This window comes from Pan paniscus, chromosome 13, assembly GCF_029289425.2.
Source record: "Pan paniscus chromosome 13, NHGRI_mPanPan1-v2.0_pri, whole genome shotgun sequence".
Lineage (NCBI taxonomy): Eukaryota > Metazoa > Chordata > Mammalia > Primates > Hominidae > Pan > Pan paniscus.
The window spans coordinates 33906601-33924227 of record NC_073262.2 but is presented as its reverse complement, the minus strand read 5'-3'; the positions used below and the strand labels follow the sequence as shown (position 1 = coordinate 33924227).

Here is a 17627-nt window from a genome sequence, read left to right as displayed (position 1 = left end):
CTAGCTAATATGCAGGATAATATCATTTGGGATAAAGAGAAATGACCCTGGAGACAAAACTCTTGGATCGAGTTTCCCCTGATCTTTTACCAATGATGTTAAGTTTAGGCAAGTTCCCTCTGCCATGCCCATCTATAAGATGGATAGCCTGGAGGGTAGGGACTTAGGACTGGATGGTCTCTGGAGGTCCTTTTCTCTTAGAAAGTCTTTTGTAAAACAAAAGATTTGCTATGAGACAAAAAGATCTTGCAAAACATTCATTTACTCTAAAATGTCAGATCAGGTTTTTAATCAGGGGACAAGAGAATAACTGGCCCATGGATCCTCAGCAAATTTGTCACTATGGAAAAAAGCTGAATAGAAGACATAGACTAGGAATGTGGAATGGTGACTGGTTTGCTCTTGCCAGTGTTGTTTTGTACATAGGGAAAATCTGGAAACAATTTATAGTTAATACTCTTACCGTGCTGGAAAAAAAAGCACAAGGAAATCAAAAGTACAGAGAGGTATGTCTTTCCAAGAAAAAAACTGGTGGTGACCAAGAATGGAAACCAGTCTTCTCAACCCCTGGGTCTTCTCTCTAGAGGTTGCCCTGTATTTTTCACTGGTAATTTATAACACTTGTTATTGAGTAAGGCTTATTTTGGCAAAGACAGAAAGAGTTGATGGGGTGATTAATATGTTTTGATGTTGCTCTATATAATGGTTTAAAAAATCAGTTTTTATGAATCATATCAATATGAGTCATCAAATACACTATTTTTTTCTTTATCATTTAAAAAGAAGCACTAGGCTGCTGCTAGTTAGTATCATTTTTCAACATTTATCTGATTAATAATGACCTTTCTGGCACTCCATTGTAAACTATACCACAAGCTGTGTATTTCCATTCAATGAGAATCTGGCTAGGGATTCAAAGATTTATTACAATAGAGTAGATTATATGGAAATATAAATAGGCTAGTGGTCTTGAGATTTCATAGGGAAAAAAACCTACTTCACCTAAATAATGTGCATGAATAGAAAACTATTCACAGAGGTATTCTATAGTAGACTAAATAAAATGTATAAATTATTTTCTCAAGGTAAAAAAAAAAAAAAATCCTCCTTGTGAGATGGCCTATATCACAGCATGCTAGCAAACATCAACCTCCACTGCCAAGCAGGATTTAGTAGGGACAAGTCTTGTACAAGTCGACAGTCAACCCATATGGATAGATGAAGTGCCAAATTAGTCTGGAAAGCAGAGTAGTGTCCAAAGATTAAGTAAAAGATAATTTGTATTCTAGCCTTTGTGGCATCAAACTCTGAATTCATTTACTACTGCAATAATCAGATCATCAGCACTAGGAAAGTTCAGCTTAGTTCAAAGCATTGACTTGCATTTTTATGAAGACTAACTTTGGAGGAGATTTACGTGTATATCCAAGCAAACCTTTACCTGTGCAAGTTTGATTGGATTCATCTTCATTGCTCCCACAGTCATTAGCTCCATCACAAAGCCATCTCTTGGGGATGCAGCGATTATTCTGGCATTTAAACTGATCATCAGGACAGCTATGATTGACTGGGAGGGAGGGGGAAGCAAGTTTAATTATTTAAAATTGGATAAAGTTGTGAATATTTTGAATGATATTTACAGAAAAGTTACAGTAATAATATTATAGTACAATAAATGTCATAGAGTCTGTCATTCATTGCCTTATATTTAATAGCAAATACTAATATTCACTTTGTTAAAATGTAATGCTTTTATAAAAAACATCAAGTAATTACATCTTAAATAAAAGGAAATGTATTCTTTTTTTATGTCTCCATTAAAACCAACTGTATGGCCAGGCGTGGTGGCTCATGCCTGTAATCCCAGCATTTTGGGAGGCTGAGGTGGGTGGATCACCTGGGGTCAGGAGTTTGAGACCAGTCTGGCCAACATGGTGAAACCCTGTCTCTACTAAAAATACAAAAAATTAGCCAGGCATGTGGCACATGCCTGTAATCCCAGCTACTTGGGAGGCTGAAGCAGGAGAATCGCTTGAACCCAAGAGGCAGAGGTTGCAGTGAGCTGAGATTGATCGCTGTGGACACCGAAAGCGAAACTCCATCTCAAAAAAAATAAAAATAAAACCAACTGTATCACTAAGTTTGTTTTCTCATTCCTTATGCCAACTGGAGACTTCACTTAAAAATTTTTTACCAAGAACATTTAAAATTAACCTCAAATCTTAATGTTAAACATAACAAGTATGTATTGAAAATAATTTAGTCATATATATTAAAAATATTTTTTAAACCACATAACCATTCAAATATTTCTTAACATATTAAATAAGCCTACTTTTATTACTCTCTGTCCAGTGTTTCTTGGGAATGGAAGGAAGAACACAGAAAAGAAAATGAAAACACATAAAAGAAAAATGCATCATTTGCGACCTAGAGTTGATGTTAACTATGAGATTCTGTATTACTTAAAAAAAAATCATCATGAGTTTTCTTCCCTAGTACAAACAAACATGCAACCACAGAAAATACTTAGGAGGTGACCAATCCTCATCTGGGAAGCTGTGCACAGCTAAGGATTAAACTTCCAATATCCAAGCACAACAGGAGGGCCATCTTAAGGTTAACCTTCTATGATTATTTTTCCTCCATTCCAGAGGCTAAATTCCTAACTGAATTGGCATGCTCTTCAATATGTGTTTCGCAATTTCAACGCTGTTTTTAAGGGTAATTTTCTTTATGCCCAGTAGTTACACTTCGTATGATAAAAACAAATATTTATATTTGTTTTACTGAGAATTTGAAAAATTGTCGTTTTATCATGCTTGTTGCGTAGCAAATGCGTGCATTTCCTGTTAGTTTCTATAAAACAGTTTTTCTTTAAAGTAGCTTTGTTGATACGTGGTTTTATCACTTTTTAGAAAGTTTTTATTGATGTATAGTAAAAAAACAAACAAAACAAAAAAATACGGAGAAAAGCTTTATATTCTCTGGTATTTGAGCATGATTTACATTTTCTACTCACTTCAGGGACTTTAGCAAGAATAACTGCCGAGAGAAATATAAGTCATCTGATGTATTAGAGAGCCAACAATTTAAAGTACCAAGATTATACATATGCACTTCAGTGAGGCTTAATCAAGGACTTTTGCAATTTTCAACAATAAAGTAATAAACAGGAATTCAAACACCTTTTGGTTTGGAGCCAAAACACTGAAGGAATAGAAAGTAGAATAACAAAATTCAAGGTTGCAGATTATGGGTGTTTAATACTTAAAATAATCCTCTGAAATTACCTATGTAGTATTAGAATATTAACCATGAGATCTCAGAAATAAAATGTTGCTCAGAATCACTGCAATGCTTAGGGAAGATGACATAGTGCTGGAAGGTGGTCAGAGGTGTGTAACTGCTTATTGCCTCACTTATCTAATCACCCACTCATCCATGTGCCAGGCACTGTGCTAGACCCAGAGACTACATAACACTACAACATAAGGTGTCTTCTCATGAAAATTTTAATCTATTAGATGTACCAAATAAGTAAGCAAATAATTTCAATTTGGTTTGGCAACCACTGTAATAAAGAATTGTACAGCAGATGAATGTTTAACTCCAAATGGCTGTATTGAGAGTCAAAAAAAGATTTTCCTAAGAAGGTAATGGTAAGCTATGTTGAATTCCTTAGACAGAAAGCAGTCAGTGTAGTATTGCAGAGGAGAAAAACAGGACATGTTTTGGAGATTTATAGTTCAAGTTGATAAAAATAAAAAGGGTAAATGGATGCATAATAGACTAAAGACTAAAAATGTAAATACAAGACAGAGCAGGAAGTATCGTATATGTGAGTCAACAGATTTTAGAATTTATTTTGTTGGTTGTGCAGTTATTGAAATTACAAGAATAGATTTTATTCTATAAATATCGCTCTGAAAATAGTGTGGAAAGTGGGCTAAAGTTAAGGGAGGAATAGTGGCAGGCATAATAGAAAGCCATTTTCTGAGTCAATCTAAGGTGAAAGCCTAATTTAGCCAATGAAAATTGACAGGAAGTAAACATAAAAAATTAATTATTTAGGAAGTAGAAAAAATAGGATTTATTTAAAAAATTGAGTGTGGACTATAAGTAAAAGAGTTCTCCAGGGGGAAAAAAAAAACAAAAAAAAACATGGCTTGGGTGATGGATTGAAGAGTGATGATGATAAGATAAAATGACTGATTAGAAATTTTAACATTCTAATTAGCAGTACAAATGCAATGCTTCTTCTACCCATAGAGGAGGTCAGTTTTCTTGTTAATTTGCTAGAAGATACAAGTCACACTGATGAAAACTTGGACCTAAGGAACCAATACATGAATATTGTGATGCAGTATTTGCACTCTGCTCAGGCATTTAAAGTTGACTACAGAGGAAGCTGATATACAGGGAGCATTCATCACAACCACAAATAGGCTGGCCCAAAGGTAATGAGTTAACTCAACTGACTCTTCACACTTAGTTACAAATCAAACTCCTTGTTCTACTCCTTCCTTCTTTTTAATTATTGCACTTGACTGATTAGTCTTAAAAGTAATAATAAATAAATAACAGTTCTGATCGTGAGTCAAGAAGTGAGACAATTAATCACTAAATAATACTCATTTATGTAAATTAGGACAAAAATACCCTTTACCCTCAGACGAAAGGTTCCTCTCCAAAAATCTTGACTAATTATAGCAATTTAATATTTAAATTTTTTTTGTGGGTTCAAACTTTGCAGGAGAGATATTAATGGGTCTGAAAATAAGAAGTACATAATGTTGAAGTCAGGGCCTGAATCTGGAAATCAAGAGAAAATGCAGTCCTATATTTACGCATTTATTATAATTTATGTGTTATGTATTAATATACAATTTGAAAATATTTTTTAAACTTCATATTCTTGAGATATTTGTCCTAAAGCATTGATGTTTGAATAAAATGGATGCCCAGACTAACTTTGCCCATTCTTAAAAAAGACCTTTAAAACTTCATTTGTATATTAATTTTTAAAAAAGGGAAATGAAGGACTGTCAACTCTCATTAGTTCAGACCTAAAAAAGGACATTTATAGAAAGAAAAAAAATTAAAAACAATGTTCTTAGGTCAGATAAAAAGATCAAGGATAAATTTGTTCAACACATGCCTTCTTTTCATGTAAAATATTTTATATCTCTCAAAATCACTTAGCCAGTGACTCTAATCAAATATATTCTCAAAACATTATTTAATGTACTTCCCCAAATGTTTTCCTAACACATATGTGAGAAATTTTATTTTGCCTACTAGCAACATGAAACTATTCCTATCCCAGCAGATGATAAATAATTAAATAGAAGCCAAAGAGGGGAAAGTCAAACATTGATTTCTGAGTGCCCATATGTGTTTTCTACCATGTCCTGAGACAGTGAAGCTATATAGTAACATGTTCCAAACCCATGTCTGTTTCCTTGGATCTTCTTCAAGGCTCTGTTGCCAAAGAGCAGTGGAGTGGATCGTGACCTTCTGTACCAATAATTTTGTCTTGAGGGAATTTAAATTGATTTTCCACATCTTTAAATTCAAAAATCCAAAGAATTTCCCTACAGCAACCTCTGACAGTGGCATGGTGGCGCTGATATCATGGAATATAAAAGGAGAAATTCTTAGAGCAACTAAAATGATAATATGAAGGATGGAAAAGGATGAGAAAAACTGCTTTGAAACTATGCAAAGGAGGCAATCTATGGTCTACTCTTTATACAAAAGGATGACTGAAAAATTAAACTAGGTTCAATTTGCATCAAAGATATTTTCAGATTGTCACAAACTGCCTTGATAATTCACACACTCAAAGACTCAGGAAAATACAATTTTTAGGTGACTTGAAAGAGAACATACAGCAGTTTACTGAATCCTCATCGCTTCCGTCTAGGCAGTCATCGTCGCCATCACATTTCCACCGAGCTTGGATACAGTGTCTGTTTTTGCAGCGAAACTCTCCAGCTTTACATATGTGAGGTAGTGCTTCTCCAGGATTAACTAGAGTTAAAAAAACCCAAGGTATATGAACAATGCTAGCTACAGTCAGTCCATTAAAATTTAAATCTTGTAGAGTTTTTTTTGTTTGTTTTAGATTCCACATATCAGTGGGATGAGGTATTTGTCCTTCTCTGTCTAGCTTATTTTACTGAGCACAATGTCATCCAGGTTCATCCAAGTTGTTGCAATTGACGGAATTTCCTTTTTCTAAAGGCCGAGTAATATTCCATTATATAGGTAGGTTGGTAGGTAAGGATGTGTGTGTGTGTGTGTGTGTGTGTGTGTATCACAATTTCTAAGTCGAATACATAGAGAATAAAGTGGTAACGGAGAGGAAAAGAGGAGATGTAGGTCAAAGAGCGCAAAGTGGCAGATAGGTAGGATGAATAAGTCTACAAATCCAACATACAATACAAAGACTATAGTTACAATATTGTGTTAAAATATGCATTGGAAATTTGCTGAGAGTAGATTGTAGGTGTTCTTACCACATACACACACTAAAGAGTGACTATAAGAGATGATGGATATATTAATTAGACAATAGTAACCATTTCACTATGTATATTAAAACATTATGTTGTACACCTTAAAATACAATAAAAATAATGTCCTAAAATTTTACATACTTTAAATTCAAAAATATGTGATACTCATAAAGTTTACTATAATCAAACATACACAGAAATAAATTTTGCTACAATAACAAAATGTTGTCTCATTTAACTTAATTGAAACTATAAAACATTGTGGTGACAGCCATCTTTGAGAAAAAGAAAATTTTCAATTTTTCTGGCAACAAGTATTCTACTGTGTGAAAGTTGATCATGTAAATTGGGTTATTCTTGCTGTATACAACTAAAACACTACTGAGAAGTGAAGGGGAAAAAGCACTCAGGGCACATATCATGCTGGAGGAATCTAATTCTCTGCAAGCCTGGATGCTGGAACTGCCTGTTTTAACCTGAAACCAGTTTTATTGAATAGCTCCTGAAACAACCTGCTGCAGCTCTAAAACTAGTTTTACTCATCTCTGTCACTCACCAATCAGAGTTTGTGAGCTCCCCAAAACTTTAAGCATGCCAATAAGCTTTCTTGCAAAACAACATGCAACATTTCTGCTTTTTAGAAAACTTCCAACCTTCTCTTTGTTTTTCGGCCATACAGAAGATCATCTAGTCTGTGGGTATGCCCCAAACTGCAATTATTACTTCCCAAATAAAACATTTTAAGTAGGGAGATGTATCTTTGCAAGACGTATTTGATTTGACTTTTAACAACTAAGAACTTTGAAGATTTATTTTAAACAACGCTGATCAAAGTAACAACAACATTAACAACAATAACACAATACCACTTTATATTTATGCTGGGTGTGTAGTTTTGCTTTTCAAAGAGCTTTTATTCATAGTCTTAATTGATCATTATGATAACCTATAAGGTATATATGGCAAAAAATTTTACTACCTCCATCTTATAAATAAGTACACTGAGAATTAAAATAAAAAGACAATGCAATAGCACACAGCTTTGATGGCTATAATCACTTTGCTGGTCTGCAAATAGGAGAAAAACTCAGGCCTACTTAAGGGTTCTAGAAGGATTATGTTAATCAAAACTATCTTTTTATGTTTTGGGATTCTATGCAGTGTTTTTTCTCTGCATGTTCCAGGTTCTCTAAACAAATGTTAGGAATTTGGTTAAGTGGGATTTATTCACAAATTGGGTCTTACTATTCTTCTGTATCTTAGTGAATTAAATAGTTTAGAAAGAGAAGAGAATATGTGTCAATCAATGGTTAAAGTAAAGGATTTGTGTTTCATGGACTGTAAAAGGGTAGAGGGGGGCGTGTCAAGGAGAACCAATGTAAACATGAATGTTATGTGGCCTGCTGTGGCATGAGGGATAAAATCCTTTGTGTCTAATCCAGGAATCGTGTGTCTTCTACCGGAATCCATGAATCTCAGGCTAACATGCTAGCTTGCAATCAGGGTAAAATCTTAGATTCTTCATTGTTCTTGACATAAGAATTTTTCTTTTTATTCTTAGCTCTGATTTCCAAATTCTCCCAAGGCGTAAAGCATCATTAATTATAATAATTCTAGCCCTGCCCAAGCCTTCCAGATGTAATCAGTAGTTATATCACAAAGAAACCACATTATCAATGCAGACTATCAGGTTTGTTTAGGTTCATGATAATAGGCTAGCTAGCAATATCCATTATAAAGAAAACATTTAATGTGCCAAGTCGTAATCCAGATAAGACAGCAGCTTAGAAGTTCAAAATGCATGGTCTTTTCTCCGGCATTAATCAAGGTCTCTACAAAGCATTTGTTTTACAATTAATTTTTACAAATTATGGTGTCTCCACTTGAGGAGCTTCTTGAATGTAGAAAGAATAATTTCACATACAGAAAGGAACAATACCTAGAACAGAATAGGGTGTAGAGTTTATGCTCAAAATTATTTGTTGACTGGTTACTGGAATTAGCAGAGATTGGCATTATTGCAGTGAGAGATTCTATTTGTGAGGGCTGTATAAATCCTTCAGGAAAACCCCATTCTTTCAACTGGCTAAGCAGCTAATTCTCTTCTTTGATCACCCAAAGACATGGATAAAGTTGCAAAAGACAAAAAGATAAAAGACAAAGACAAAAAGATAAAAGATAAAGACAAAGGGATATGTAGACAGAAGAGAGTCAAAGTTCCACCTACACTCAAAAGAGTGAATATATAAAGGCCTATATATATTATTTTGTTCCAATGCATAATGTCACTGAATCTACATAGCACTTGGGTGTTTGAGCACAGCCAAAAATTGCTTTTAGTATATTAACAAGTGATGGAATTGGACACTTTACTTCAGAGTTGTGCTTTGAACTCTGTATTTGAAAACTGATACAAAACCTGTAATTCTACTGCCAGAACCATTTCTAGCAAAAATTCTACAGTATGATCTCACCAATAAAAAATTGACAAAGTAATAAATAATCCTATAATTTAACCAGGATCAAAAGTAAAATAACATGAATCATGGTATACTTGTCATGGAACTATTAATTTTTACACATACTGTGGTACCTGCTGTGAGAACAATGAAATCAGAAGGCCTATGCATGAATCTCCAAGGCACTACAAAAGAAAATATGCATTCCAGAATTATTTTTCTTTGGCAAAAACTGGCTGGAGTTAATGTCCAGGTCATAATGTTGGGAAGTAGGAAATGCTGCTAATAAACTTTTTTTTTAAATTTATTTTAGTTTGAATTATCTCAGATTGGGAACTCAGCTCAGCTTCTGGACTCAAGACATATTCCTGACCTCAGTTTAATAACCTGTGGTGTGCATGAAGAAGTTCTGATGTTTCTGACTTTGCTTTTTCTCTTTTCAAACCCAGTGTGGTGATCTATTCTAAATTAATTTTTCCCTCAATTGATGCTTTGCTGTCAACTGAATCAGAATTATAACTTAGTCATAATAGCATTTGTCCTGGGACAAAAAAAAATAAAATAAAATGTTTATTATTTCTGCTTATCTAATATTGAGAAATATTTATTTGTTTATTTCTTCATTTTGGGCATCCAGATTCTCTTATTGCCTCTTTATTTGAGCAGGGAGAGAGAAAAGAACCAAAAAGAAAACATGAAGTTGTGGTTTGCTGGATCTCTTTATATAAGCTCGCCTATACCGGAAGACTGTGTGAAAAATGCTGCGATAGGTTTTGATTTTTCTCCTTTAGATCATAGCAGGATGACCTTTCATTACATAGAGTGGTCTTCTGAGCAGCCAACCTAAGTGGTACATAATCTTCTGTGAGTTCCTATGCACAGAGGGCCATAAATATTCATCTGGATGGGCTTCTAAACTTTTTACTGCCTTAAACTTTTTACTACACATTAGATTGCATATATCCTAGAACATAAGGCTTGTCACAGCCAAGCAGATAAATGGTTCACCATAGTGAAGTCCTGTTTCTTGACAGAGGAATATATCTGGAGCTCCAGAAGGTGATAAAGGTCACAGAGTACCATTGACACATAATTGTGCAATGCTGTCCCTTGGATAACCAATGTTTTTGCGATGTTCAAGTTGCTCTCCTGGGAGTAAGGCACATTGAAAAATTCTGTCTTATTTTTAGGCCACTAAAGAAGAATTAAAAGAATTACTGTTTCTTTAGACAAAATAATCTTGCTGGAGTTTTTTGAAGTTGTTGTTAATAGTGACTCACTGTCTTTGGAATCTAACTTACTTTTTGGGATTGTTCATGTCTTCATTTATTAATATTCTATATTGTGTTTTTTTCCCACAAATATGTTGAGAGAAATATAAAGTTTGCTTGGTAATTGATCACCTAGCTTTACACATGCTTCTCAGGGGTAGTAAGTTCCAAGTTACTATGCTACAACTGACATCATTTCTAGTTGTGAGAGGATTTGACCATGACGGACAAGATTCAAAAAGACAAAGTGTCCAGCCTACTCTCATTCTTGATTCCTTCCAAGCATGGCATTAGAATTCATCCTTAATCAATCATGTAGCATGTCAATATTTTTCTGCTGGGTACATGCCTTTGCTGGCATAGCCTTATGTTGCAAGTTCATTGAGAAATAGTCATTGGTGTTTAGTCCAGCTTGAACATTTGCCAGTGGGTTTCTGTTCATTTTATGTCAATTTAACAAGGATGGCTGAAACCAGGAAGATCATGTCACAATGGCTGCAACTTTGTTTTGCTTGTTTGACTCAGATTGCACAGTTAATCCAGCTAATTCCAGTTCACATGACTATAATCTAGACTGAACTAAATCAGACATCCAGAAGAATCAACAGTAATGAGAGGTTAGTGGCTTACTGATATTTCCTATGCACTACTCTACTCAGCAACCATGAATTCCATTTGTAGTTGTCTGCAGTTTAATTTTTTCATCTGCAAACTAAGGCTAACATATCTTTGAAAAACGTTTACAATTAAATAAAAAGGAACTGAAATAATTTCTATAAACATACTTTGTGTTCTTTCTTTGCATGAAATGAGTTACTATATTATTCCCCTTAATATTTCCTAATATATTTGAAAGGAACCTAGGCAAGTTGCAGGCTATATTAGAAGATATAGCAGAATTTTTAACAGCCAAATGCAACTACAAATTCTCAAATAAGCACTTATTTGTGTTGATTTAACATTGTCTAGTGCAATGAGTATAGACAAAATCCTCTTTCTTTTCCCTTTTATTGCATTGGGGTTACCTCATGTATGAATTATAGATATTAGAAAGAGACCAACAGTCTCAGAAAAAAATTTCCCTAACTTTCACCAGGTGTAAAATTACATGTGTACCACCGTGATAACAGATTTTCTAACATCAGCTTGGTAAACAACATTGTATATAGTATTTCCTTACAAGCCAAAGTCATTTAAATTTTATTTACACAGAGATATGCAGTGATAGCCTGGGTTATTTAGAAATAAATACTCTTCTCTTTCTGTTGTTTTTTTCCATAGTTAAGCATCAATCTGAATCATTGCAAGTGCTACTGAAGCGTGTGCTTAGCTAGAGTTCCTATTAAGATATTTGTATCTGTGGCTTCCAAGAAACTACTGAACATGTTTTGTTGTTTTTGATTTGGCAATTAGGGCAAAGAAGAAACTACATAAGGCAGAGTAAGGATGAAAGGTTGGAGATACAAAAAAGGAGGGACTGGTAGTCACTGCTGCGGAAAAACAATACTGAAAACCCATTCGTGCATCTGGAGAAGGTGACAGGACTATTTACTTATGTATGTATTTATTTTTGAGATGGGGTCTTGCTCTGTCACCTAGGCTGGAGAGCAGTGGCACATACAATCACATTTCACTGCAGCCTCAACTTCCTAGGCTCAAGAGAGCCCCTGCCTCATCCTCCTGAGTACTTGGGTCTACAAGCGTGCACCACCATGCCTGGCTCATTTTTTTTTTTTCTTTTTTCAAGAGACAAGATCTCACTATGTTCCCCAAGCTGGTCTTGAACGCCTGGATTCAAGCAATCTTCCCACTTCAGGCTCTCAAAGTGTTGGGATTACAGCTGTGAGCCACCATACTTGGCCAGACAGGGGCATTTCTAATAGAGTACAGTACCCAAGCAAATATCTCTGTGTGTCCTCTCCCACCATGATATTTAAACACAGGTGAGCTTTGTTAAAATAAACATAAAGGACAAGCTTGATCAAAAGATACGATGTAACTATGAGGTGTAATAGTCAGTAAAGTATAAAAGTGAGCAGTTGAGACAATTTTTCAGTCTCAGGGTCTTAAGTGGATGTGAGGAGAAGCATCTGCCACTGACTTGATGATACCCAGAATATGGTATAGGAGGGCTTTAGATGTGTCTATTACAAGTACAGGTGGAGATGCCACAGACTTCTCTCCTCAGGGACTACAGACTAGGTTAAGGGTCAGTGTATACCCCAGTGAGCCTTTCTTCCTACATTCCACTTGCACTGTGGGCGAAAGGAGCAAGCTTTAAACTTGCAGAGGACTGATTCGTAACTCATCTTTCATTTTCTTTTGAGCCACAGAATGTACATGGAAATAGGAAATTGATATATATAACAATTCATTTAAGTCATGATAAAGGCTTTGTAGGATTTTACTTCCTAAGTTTTTTTAGTGATAATTCTTTTTGTTTTTACTTCTGCTTATCCCAGCTCACTTTCATATTGATAGTGTTTTTCCTCTCATCTTTTCCCTGTAGTCTACAATGTTGATTTTTTCATTTATTTATCAATCTGTCAATATCTTTCCTATATCTATATCAATATAGATATGTTCACCTAAAAGCAACCCATACATTTTTAATGGAGCATAAGAATGAAAGAAATAGGAAATATAATTTGAAGGCCAATGATCCACTAATTATGATCCACATAACCGAAATTAAAAAACTAAGTAGAAAATTTTAACCTCAAAATACTATTCAAATATTAGTACATGATGAATGCAAGTCCCCTCCCCCTGTAACTTCCTACAATGATAAAGAACAAACATAAAAACTTATCAGATCTCTGAGAGTTTGGCCTCTTGATCATTGTGTTGACATTATCATAAGGGAATTTTCACTTTTTGCAAGGCCAATAAAACTAGATTTAAAAATTCATTCATGAGTCCTTCTAAGTTATGCCACTGGAAATTGAATAAGCCTGTAAGCTGTCCATCTTTTTTTTTGTTTTTATAGTTTAAGTTCTAGGGTACATGTGCACAACGTGCAGGTTTGTTACATATGTATACATGTGCCATGTTGTTGTGCTGCACCCGTTAACTTGTTATTTACATTAGGTATATCTCCTAATGCTATCCCTCCTCCCTCCCCCACCTCACAACAGGCGCCAGTGTGTGATGTTCCCCACCCTGTGTCCAAGTGTTCTCATTGTTCAATTCCCACCTATGAGTGAGAACACGTGGTGTTTGGTTTTCTGTCCTTGCGATAGTTAAAGCCTGTCCATCTTTAGGTAAGCAGGGAGATCCTTTGCTCCTGCAGCACAGACTATAAGGTCTGTAACTACCAAAATAAGAGCACTTTTTGTGCTACCTCCCATCTTTAAGAGGAAGTTTATGGGTAGAGCAAAGGCATGATGAGACCAGGCAGAAGTCCCTGAAAGCTACTCTGTGTGTGCGTGTGCACGCATATGCATGTGCATGTACTTTTCATCTTTTCAAAATGTCAGAGTCATTCAATTGGGCTAGCAGGAATTTCATTTTATGCCAGGAAAACAACTTTAAAAGACTCCTTGGTAGAAACTGAAAAATTAAACTAGCAAATGTACACATAAAGCATATCTTTTCTCCCAGTAACTAAGATAAGATTCAGCCTAGCAGCCAACTTGGCAGACTTTAAGTTGTTCAAAGTCATGCTTAATCCCTGCCTGTTGGCAAACTGTGGATCTTGATAGGTTTCTTTCATTTCTGATGATAAACAATAAAATAAGAATTAAAAAATAATACCACAGAACAAAGAAACGGAAACAATCACCTGGTGACTCAGAGAAAGTTTACCTCTGAGAACTATCTTCCACAGAAATCAACTTACTGGCAATTTACAAAGTTCCATTACTAAAGAAAAAAAAAACCTTACTAGAAAGGTAAAATTCATATTTGTGTTCTGAAGTATGTAATTACAGAATAGAATAGGTACAAATTTGTAGAATTTTAAAGGGAGATTTTGTTCAGCCAAGAATTAATATGCAGAAGAAATGCTGTTTACATAAAAAAGCACAGGAGGCATATTTGGAACTCAGCAATATATACAGTCATCCCTCAATATCCAGGGGGGATTGATTCCAGGATCCCTTATAAATACCAAAATCCATGGATATTCACATCCTTTATATAAAATAGTGCAGTATTTGCATATAACCTACACATATCCTTTCATATACTTTAAATCATTTCTAGATGACTTATAATACCTAATACAAGGCAAATACTATGTAAATAGTTTCCATACTATATTGCTTAGGAAATAATTACAAGAAAGAAAGTGTAAGTGTTCAGTACAGAGGGTCCACTGTATTCTACATAGTCTTCTTGAAGAAGTTATTTCAAGATATATTCCATCTATCCTACACACCAGTGAAATGAATAAATGAACAACGGAGTGCTAAAAGTTTAAGTACTAAGCAATACAAGTAGTGAAACAGTGATCTAGGCCAAAAAATATTGTAAAATTAACAAGCTAAATATAAATGTCAAACATATTTTTATAAAAAAGGACTTATTTTTGGTAATTCAAAATCATATTCTTGGTCAGATATGCTAATTTTATAATAAGTGAAATTGAAGAAGATGAGAAAAGTAGTAGAAAAGAAACCAAAGTTCTCATGTCCAGTATTTGGAACTTAAAATAATAATAAAATAATTTAAAACTGAGGGTATTATTCCAAATACCTAAAGAAGATGTAACAGTGTCCAATTGTTATGTCTAATAGACATAAACTACATGGTAAAACACATAAAAGGTCATAAATGGTAACAGAAACAGACAATTATCTATAACAATGCATCATAAATAATCCCAAATATCAACTAAAAGGAAAATAAATGGTTTGAAAGGCAGTCATTAAAAATTATGTTTACAAAGATATTTGGTTACATGATAAGATGCTTATGCTCATATTAAGTAAAAATGACAGAATTTGGGGTCTAAATTCCAAATGTTCTACTTACTAATTATGTGAACTTGCAAAGTAATTAGCTTAAAAGTCTAAATTGTAAATTGTAAAATGAGATGGTGATACAGTTTGGCTGTGTCCCCACCCAAATCTTGAATTGTAACTCCCACAATTCCCACATGTCATGGAGGAATCCAGTGGGAGGTAATTGAATTATGGGAACAAGTCTTTCTCATGTTGTTCTCATGATAATGAATAAGACTCATGAGATCTGATTATTTTAAAAACAGGGATTTCCCTGTACAAGCTCTCTTCTCTTGCCTGCCACCATCCATGTAAGATGTGACTTGCTCCTCCTTGCCTTCCATCATGATTGTGAGGCCTCCTGAACTACGTAAGTCCATTAAACCTCTTTCTTTTGTAAATTGCCAGTCTTGGGTATGTCTTTATCAGCAGTGTAAAAATGGACTAATGCAGATAGTAATAGTACCTTCCTTACACAGTTTTTGTAAAGACTAATACAAATCACAAACTGTATTACAAAATGCCACATCCATACCAGTGTAAGCATTCACTCAATCTTACCTACAATTATTATCACTGGTAGTAAAAATAAATGCCAGTGATATATCATTATAAGAAACTCTATTAAGATTTCTTAGCAGTTTATTTCTGAATAGTGGCATTGTAAGTGGATTTTTTATTTTTAAGATATTTTCTTATATGTCTTAAATCTTAAATATCTTTTGAAAAATACATCTTTTCTTCATCAGAAGAGATAAGATGTTATTGATAAATTGAAGTTCTTTTTATTACACTCATCCCTCCTCTCTCACAAGAGACAATCATTATAAATGATAAAATAAATACACGAAATGTTTATTCAGCAATTTGTGATGGTTAATTTTATATGCCAACTTGACTGGTACATGGGGTGCTCAGATGTTTGGTCACACATTATCCTAGGACTATCTGTTAGAGTGCTGTGGATGAGATTAACATTTGAATTAGTAAAGTGAGTGAAGTAGACTGCCCTCAGTCATGTAGATGGACTTGCTCCAATCAGTTGGCCAGAGTGGAACAAAAAGGTTGAACCTGTCACAGGCAAAATAAACGTCAACTGCCTGATTATTTGAACTGTGGCATTGGTTTCTTCCTGTCTTTGGACATAAACTGAACCGTCAGCACTTCCTGGGTCTGTCTGAAGCCTGCTGACATTTGGACCAGATGTACACCATGGACTCTCATGGATTTCCAGCTTGCCACCTGCAGATCTTAAGACTCATCAGTTTTTATAATTTATAATTACACAAGGCAATTCCTTATAATAAATCTTCTCTCTATGTATTATATACATCCTATTAGTTCTGCTTTTCTGAAGAACTCTTACACACAATTCAAGATTAAACCTTTCTAAAAGTGTTATATAGTTCTCAATACATACATAGTATTGTTGGTGTTATTGTGCTGAAGGGGCACCACATGGGGTAGAAAGAATCAGTTTCAAAAGTCATAACAGAATAATAAGATGCAGTAAATTGAGAAATGTCAGCAAAAGTTAATAAAATTGCCTTTAATCCAGATCAATCAATCCAGTTAATTCACTATTTGGATAGTCTGTAAATTCCTTACAAGTCTTTTTGCCTCCCTCCTTGCTCTTCACCACTTAATACAGACAACTGAGTCAGGAAGCCATTTAAAGTCATTGTAGGCCTATGTTGTGCGTCAACTTACCATCTATCTAATCAACAACAATGCATTTTTAGTTGCCACTGCTTATAGTGAAGTTCTCTTATGCTTCTGTGGCATATACTTATTTAATTTTTTTACTAAATCACACATAGCAGTGAACTCCATGAAACACCATCATTGTCAATATTCATCTATATATTCCAAATTAATCAGTTAATAATTTATAGTCTAAAAAGAATTATATCTAAGTAATTATCTGAATTTCTCTTTCCAAGTGTCATTTTAATTCCTTTAATTTCTTCTGCTTCTAGTCTTCAGAAAGAGCCCAGTAAATAAATAAGGGTAACTTGAAAAGAACTTACATGTGCAAGTTGTCCCATTTTCATCCAAAAGTTGATTATCAGCACAAGCACACACCCGGCCTCCTGGGATAGCCAAGCAAAGTGTACTACAGTCCCCATTATTTACTCGGCACATATTATCACCTGCAAGAGGAAGAAAGCAAATGTGTCAGAGAACTCTGATTCACGTTCTTTCTAGGAGGTGAACATAGATGTAATCACATACACTTATATATGCTATGTATATTATATATTTAGTAATATAGTCAAGATTTCTGTTGAATCATAACTAAATTCAATAATGTTTGAAAATAGGTGGTGCATTGGTAGATAAGGAGAATTTTCTCATTAATTGGAGGAGATAGAGGTCTGAGTGAAGTTAGGTTCTAGGTGAGAGAAGAGAAAGAACAGAATGGTA

At 34.5% G+C, this 17627-nt stretch overlaps 1 protein-coding gene across 3 annotated transcripts in view; it reads right to left on the bottom strand.

Moving 5' to 3' along the window:
- Nucleotides 1–17627, bottom strand: part of LRP1B (LDL receptor related protein 1B) — a 1910203-nt gene that overhangs the window by 756456 nt on the left and 1136120 nt on the right. For all 3 annotated transcript variants that reach the window (XM_034954060.3, XM_034954061.3, XM_003822825.6), the window contains exons 15-17: nucleotides 17231–17353; nucleotides 5896–6036; nucleotides 1442–1567 (exon numbers count right to left, since the gene is read on the bottom strand). In XM_034954060.3, the coding sequence (XP_034809951.2) occupies nucleotides 1442–1567; nucleotides 5896–6036; nucleotides 17231–17353 (390 nt within the window). The remainder of the gene's footprint in view (nucleotides 1–1441; nucleotides 1568–5895; nucleotides 6037–17230; nucleotides 17354–17627) is intronic.